This window comes from Austrofundulus limnaeus, unplaced genomic scaffold (genome assembly GCF_001266775.1).
Source record: "Austrofundulus limnaeus strain Quisiro unplaced genomic scaffold, Austrofundulus_limnaeus-1.0 Scaffold63, whole genome shotgun sequence".
Classification (NCBI taxonomy): Eukaryota; Metazoa; Chordata; class Actinopteri; order Cyprinodontiformes; family Rivulidae; genus Austrofundulus; species Austrofundulus limnaeus.
In genome coordinates, this window is record NW_013952465.1 from 1,840,542 (window position 1) to 1,847,876 (window position 7,335).

The 7,335-nt window shown below is 41.8% G+C and overlaps 1 protein-coding gene across 1 annotated transcript; it reads left to right on the forward strand.

Moving 5' to 3' along the window:
- The first annotated feature begins 586 nt into the window (after positions 1–586).
- On the forward strand, positions 587–4,715 carry vrtn (vertebrae development associated). Its single transcript, XM_014009943.1, has 3 exons — positions 587–855; positions 1,499–1,830; positions 1,932–4,715. Exons 1-3 carry the CDS (start codon positions 834–836, stop codon positions 3,687–3,689), a joined length of 2,112 nt encoding a protein of 703 aa, XP_013865397.1. The 5' UTR covers positions 587–833; the 3' UTR covers positions 3,690–4,715.
- Positions 4,716–7,335: the final 2,620 nt, after the last annotated feature.

Here is a 7,335-nt window from a genome sequence, read left to right on the forward strand (position 1 = left end):
ATTATTATTCTTACACAATCAGTTCTTGTTTAGTAAATCAGTCTCAAAATGAGATCAAAAAGACTTTTTGGCTGGATATAAGATTTTAAAACTTGGTTAGGTGGACATTTTTTAAAATGAACAATTAAAACAATACAAATAATATTAATGTTACGTCAAAAAGAGAGAAAAAAACACAACACAGCATGACCAAATAAAAACGTGCAGAAAGAAGAAAAAAATTGTGTAACATCTGCCCCCAGTTTAGTGTATGATTAATGTGTTTACAATAGTTTAGTTGTAGAGCAGAAATTAGAACTGATTTTGGTGCTGAGAGAACTTGGTAAACAGCCTTGAATGTGGCATTTGGTGTTGGCTTTGATTGACAAAGAAAAAACTTGATAAAAGCCATGAACGCACCGATACCTGCCCGCCCTGAAGGGGGGAGGGGGGAAACGGTGGGGTGTTCCTTCTCGTTTACACATTGGCTTTTGTTAACACTTCACATTGAAATTGACTCTGACTCGATGGAAGGAGGAAGAGGAGGAGAAGGAGGAGGAGGAAGAGGCAGGAGGACGTGTTTCACAGGCCGAGAGAGAGAGAGAGAGAGAGAGAGAGAGAGAGAGAGAGAGAGAGAGAGAGAGAGAGAGAGAGAGAGAGAGAGAGAGAATCGGTCGGATTGACAATTTCCTGATGGGAGGTGCTGCTTATCAGTTCCCCCAAATCTCTTCAACTAAGGCGGTCAGAACACACAGGAGCTGCAGGCGAGCAATGGATCAACTCTGAGATCAGAACTTCATCTGTAAATCCCTCCAACCTGAACTGTTGGACTTATTATCATTTTATTTTTGGAGATGTCAGTCTCTAAACAAGCAGGTAAGAAATGTATCCTTTATTCTCAGTGATTTCATTGTTTGGTTAAGCTAATTAATGTTAAATAATTAACTCCTGACTGAAATAACTTTAAAATGAAATGAAAACGATGCATTTGGGTTAAAACTAATAAAAAAAGAGTTTCATTAATTGAACGTTTTGGTTTAATTTTTTAATTTGCATCCCAAATTCTCACCAAACAATGTGAAAAGTTGTCAGTTGTCACAAACATTTACATCTCTACATGTTTTTTTTTTTAGAGTTTGCTTTGAAACTTTCACTGGGCAGTTGCGAAATGTGCACCTTATAAAAACCAAGCGGCTTTTCTTGGAGCAGAAGTTTGAAAGTATGTCAGGACTATCTCCTAAATAGGAAGTAAACAAGATAAACAACAAATGGAATTCTGGGTATTTTTCCTATTATGATCAGTGCAGACTCTCAATTATTTTTTTTCAACACACACACACACACACACACACACACACACACACACACACACACAAAAGCCTTGTGGGGGATTCCCTGCCAGGTAGGAAACACAAATACAGTGGATGGAATGAAGAATGCAGCTGAGTCAGCACTAATACTGTACTTACATGTGGCATGCCTAAAATAAGACATTTTGTTTTCTTCTTTGTTCTTGCAGCTCTCATCAGATCTTCTGGGATGATTCAGCGGAAGAAGGTGGTGCTGTCTGTCCTGCGACAGCTCCAGGAGGCCGTAGAGAGCGCAGGCCTGGACACTGTAACCAGAGTGGCCATGCACGTCCACCAGCTCCTCACTCCTTTCCAGCTCCCAAAGACCCCCTTTCAGGATTTTCCCGAGTGGATACATGTGGACAACACAGCTCATGGTTTATACCCAGCTGATGCACCTGTAGGTCTCCTGCCTTTGAGGTGTAATGGAGAAGGCAACCTGCTGTTCGATGCTGTTAGCATGCTGCTTGTAGGCAACACTGGGTTGAGCTTGGAGCTACAGGTAAGCAGACGTAGCTGTATACTTAAAATTTGTTACTGTTCTGTTCAATTTTTACGATTCATCATTTTAAACGCAGATTTCATTATTATTGACCCTCATAGGTAAGAACTGTGGTGGAAATGGCCTTGTGGAAGAGATACTATTTGGCTGGAATGATCGATTCTAAAATGATGCTCCAAGCTGTTCGCTTCAGTTTGTGCGCTGAAGAGTCTGAGGACATGCTGAACCTGCCCGTAACCGTCCTGGAGGCCATTTTTGATGCTGATGTCAAAGCCTCCTGCTTCCTTGGCTCCTTTGCTAACATGTGGCATGTCTATGCTCTTTCCTCGGTTCTTCGGTTCAACATATACTCCATCTACCCCATGTTCAACTTCAAGATTCGACCCTACTTCAACCGACTCATACGCCCAAGAACCTGGCCCGAAGTCTCAGAGCCACACACCATACACATAATGTGGTCTGGGGAGTTGCAGTCTGATGCATTGTTCAAGCCTAAATATTTTGTCGCCCTTGTTCAGGCAAACAAGCCCATTTCTGGGACCCCTGAAAGTGAGCGGAAGGTGCCTCTGCCTAATAGCGAACCAAAGCTGAACCAGGAGTTGCAGTTTTCTCTCCCCACGCCAACAGATAATGTCACCAAGAAGACCTTTGATTGGAGGAAGAAGACCCAGGAACACCCCAAAAAATCGACAGCTATGTATGAGGCAAAACATTTCCTCCAGGCCTGCTACTTAGAGGGTAAGCTCGTCCCTTTGCACAAGTTCAAGGAGTTTTTCCCTGAGATCTCAAGGTCGTCATACTACAACTGGAAGCACGATCTCCTGAAAACCAGAGGTAACTTCTCCACTTCGTCTTCCACGGGGGAGATAAGTCCTGGAGAGAGCACAGAGCAGGAGGCCTGGTCCTCACCCGAAGCAAATCAACGTGAGTCAGACCATCATGAGAGCGTGGCCGGTCTATTTGGCCTTGACTTGAGCATTCTGGATGCAGAGCGGGCTCAGATCCTAACACACATGCAAGATGCTAAGCGCTGGCTTCAGAACTGCCTCGCTGTGAATGCTTCCTTCCCCTTCAGGATCTTCAAGAAAAACTTCCCAGGAATCTCAAGATCAACCTACTACAACTGGAGGAGAGAAGCCATGCTCATTATTGGTGGCCACAAAGGCAACATTGGCAGCAGTGAGGACAGTTCGGATGCTGACAAGAGCCAGAGCCCAAAAGATCAGTCATCGGTGCTGCCCGGCACTGACCAGCCTGTTGTTCCAAGAACAAGGATCCAGAGACCGAAACACAGAAGTTTCATGATGGCATACATAAGCAAGAAACAGCTAAGAGAAGCTGCGAAGTTGCACGTTCAGAAGTCCCACTGGTCCCTGATGAAGTTCAAGCTGAAGTTCCCATACATGTCCTCATGTTTTTACTGGTTGTGGCGTGGCAACTTGAACCTCAAGGCCAAGCAGAGGATGATCCCCCAGATTGCCGAGACACCCAGAGACCCCGTCCCTCAGAGCCCGCAGATCACAAGCAATGACAACAAGATGATGGAGGGTCGTCAAGAGGTCCCGCATGTCGAGAACCCCAGGTGTGTGCAGAATTTCTCTGTGTCTGCTTTCGACGGCTCACATCTGAGGCTCCCCTTTCCCATAAGGCCGTCCACAAATGAGCAGAGGTTTTCAGCAGATGTCGTGGCTCTTGCCAACTTCAAGGCCAGAGCCAAGCTCTTCCTCCAACAACGCTTCCAGGAGAAGTCTTTCCCCACGTTTAAAGAGTTTCGTTCTTACTTCCCTTTCACTGCACGCTCAACGTACTACATGTGGAAGCGCGCTTTGTACCACGGGGTGTCACTGGTCCATGGGTAAAATGGGAAATGCCTTAATTACCACTTAAACTACCTACATGCTGTGAACTTCACATGTTAAACAAGTGTTAGCGGACTTAGCATCTAAATGCATTGTGCCCATCCTCTGTCTCACCATCTCAGACCAGTTCTTCCTCGTGGACATTTGCACATGTTAAAAAAATGCTGTGGGTCTGTTTAAAACCCTGCATTTTGCCCCAGAGGCAAAAGGCAGTTCAAAGCTGGGGCTGAGTGGCATTTTATTTAAAGCCCTCCTTCATTCTTTAAATTCTGGTTTTTTGAATTTGAGAGCTCTGCCCTTTATCTATTTTCTTTTTTGCTTTTTATTATTGTGTGTTCAAGCCTTTTTCTAATGTAAACTCTGCATGTAACAATCTGAGAGAAGAGATTTGTTGCAGTTTGAGGAATTTCCCTCCCCTCCCCCCCACATAAGTAAAGAGCTATCTGTATTTTATTTCCTGAGAAATGCCTCTTTTGTTTAGACAATCCTATTTTTTTTTCTCAGATTAATGCCACCACTCAGGGATTTACTTGACGCTTTGAAGTGGCCATGCAAGGATTTTTTTTTTTTGCATTTTATAGCAATCAAAGTTGAATTTTAGCACACTAGATTTGCACTAAAATGGTTCCCATTTCATTGTTGAATGTATCACTTTAACCAGTAAGCACACTCTGGTTAGGTTTTGAACAATTCCACTTTTAAGGAAAATACTTGAAGCAGAATATAGATGAATGTATTTTTTTATTTTTTTGTACACTTCATTTCAAAACTACCTATTTACRCTGGAAGCTTTGTCTTTTGGCAGCTTCTCTTTTTGTACTGTTTTGCAAACCGATGTGTGTTTTATTAACTTGTCAATGCAAAATCCCTGAATGATCCTTTTTCATTATACATTTATACTCCCATGTATTTATTTTCTTGTGTTTKGTATCTAATTTCTGTTAACACTGGCATTTATGTTAAGTCAGTAGATCTGTAGTAATAGACTTTGAATAAGTAAACTTTCATTAAATAACATTGAGCTTTGTGGTTTGTTTTAAATGTTTCTTTAAAAAACAGGTTCATTACTGCAACAATTTGCTGCCATGAAGTGTACATAACAAAGATCAAAGGTCATCTCTTGTCACCTGATGCTCAATAACATCCATAGACTGTAGAACTTTGGATTTGGACACTGTGATTTTGTACAGGTCTATAACCCCCGGTGGTGTTCATTCTTAAGCAAAGGGTTTCAGCTGATTCAATCTGAGGAAACCAGGTTAATTCATTTAAACATTTGGTGCAAAAGTTAAGCAGAAAAAAATATGAAGGCAAAATGTTTCGCCTGACATCTGAAGCCATTTGGACAAGAAAAAAAAAACATTGAGTGCCTTTGCAGATTTTCTCACCGTCTCTTCTGTGTTTGGCCATTGTGCTTATGTTAATGATGAAGAGCAGGAGGGGGAGGTAGGGTTAATTGTATGCATGCATGAGGATGGAGGTGTTTCAAGATAAGGCCAAGAACATCCAAGAGTTTTGGGGGAGGGATACAGATTGAAGGGGGGGAGGGTGTTTCTGTGTAACTTTCTGTCTGCATCAAAACCACCGTGTTGATTAAGCGAAACCTTTTCCAGTCGTTTGTTTTATCAACTGTGTTTCTAAATGGATTAAATGATTGGAAAATGCCCCTTTATTTTTACATTGTGAAAGTAAATTCATCAACAATGAAATGAAATCAGGCCAGGCACACACAGACATACGAGTCCCTTCTGAACTGGGACTGATAAACACCACATTACCAAAAGTTTTTGCTCACCTGCCTTGACTCACATATCAAGTGACCTCCCATTCCTATTCCATAGGGTTCAATATGACGTTAGTCCATCCTTTGCAGTTAGAACAGCTTCAACTTTTTCTGGGAAGGCTGTCCGCAAGGTTTAGGAGTGTGTTTATGGTGATATTTGACCACAAAAACACATTTATGGGATCACATGTTAATGTTGGACAGAAGGCCTGGCTCTCAGTCTCGGCTCTAATTCATCCCAAAGGTGTTCTATTGGGTTGAGGTCAGGACTCTGTTCAGGCCAGTCAGGTTCATCCACACCAGACTCTGCCATCCATGTCTTTATGGACGTTGCTTTGCGCACTGGTGCACAGTTATTTGTATGGGTGAGCAAATACTTTTGGCAATACAGTGTAGCTACATGCATTATTTTGTTCTCAGCTTCATGTCCTCCCCCTTATGGCAGAGGCAAAACTTTTTGCTTCCTCTTGGCATACAAAAGTACTGTACATTATACTTCTAATCTAAACACAATTACAGTTCTTCTCGGTTGCTTTTATACATTTCTCAGAATTGAAATTCTCAACTTAGTCTTCGCATCATTGGCTCATGTGCACATTAAGAAAACTTTTTTTTATTTCTTTGAGCAAGTTAATGCTTTGTTACATTTATGCAAATGGCTGCATTCAAATATCTGCTGTTTCCCACACTATCAGTTGCTTATGTAATCAATGTACATTATGTGACATGACTGAGCAATTTGACTGCCTTATCCATTCACAATGACACAGAGACTTGTCATTCTGGTGGCACTGGCATGTTCATTAACACAGATATCTAGTTTTGACAGATGAACTAAGGATTTTGCAGGGAATCTATGGTGTTATGGGGCTATTTGTACATTTTGACACTTACTGTTTTGCAAATGTCAAAAATTTGAGAAATGTAAATTCACTCTTTCTAGGAGATGCGATTTATCTGGATAGGATTTGATTTCCATCCATCCATTATCTATACCCACTTCTTCCTTTCAGGGTCATGGGGGTCACTGGTGCCCGAGGAATGTGATGTTTCTTGTTTAGTTTAAGTTAAACATGAAACATTGACGTTAATTACAACTGGCCGTTTGATGGCCACCATGATACTAATGTGGCCCTCTGTGAAAACTAGTTTTTTTTATATCACTTCAGTAGAAAAAAGAACTTAATATTAGTTTCTTAATTTCTTCATCATTAGTATTTTTTTAAGTAAAGAGAAAATAGAAAAAGAGGGAAAAGAGAGAAAAGGAATTAGAAAGACTGAAATAGAGTTTAGAAATATATTAAATATACACCAAGAAAACACAGGACCACACACCTAACATCTGTCCGCTCACCTAAAAATAAATGGACAAATACATGGATGGCATGCATACAGAGCCGGCTCTTTGGCATAGGCAAACTTGGCRGTCGCCTAGACCGCTATCTGCTGGAGGGGGCGCCGAACTGCAGAAGAAAAAAGTAATTATTTGTAATCCCTGGTTGTAACTCTGCTCAGCGCCCCYTTCAATTAKCTTTGTCTTAAAACACTATAATGAAGTATTACAGGAAAAATAAACTGCTCTACCCATAAAACATTTTCTCCCCCCAGTGCAGCAAACGCCCCCACCCTCTCTCTCTCATATGATTGACGTTGCACTGACTCGTCCTGCTCCGACACTCTGACGGGGGAGGGGCTAGTAGCACCTCTCAGGTAGCGCTTCTTGTTGACAAACATGTCATACATGCCATACATGTCAACCTCTTCGGACGTTTACCTGAATTAAAAGCCTCAAAAATCCGTAAATTTAGCAAAAAAATCCATAAAACTTGCACCCGCGGGGGTGTGGGTGGGGGTGTGGGGGTG

Excerpts from the sequence above, each read along its gene's own strand:
- vrtn (XM_014009943.1), top strand. The coding sequence starts at position 834 with ATGTCAGTCTCTAAACAAGCAG. Across the intron at positions 856-1,498 it reads GTCAGTCTCTAAACAAGCAG|CTCTCATCAGATCTTCTGGG; the intron begins GTAAGAAATGTA and ends TTGTTCTTGCAG. Across the intron at positions 1,831-1,931 it reads GGTTGAGCTTGGAGCTACAG|GTAAGAACTGTGGTGGAAAT; the intron begins GTAAGCAGACGT and ends TGACCCTCATAG.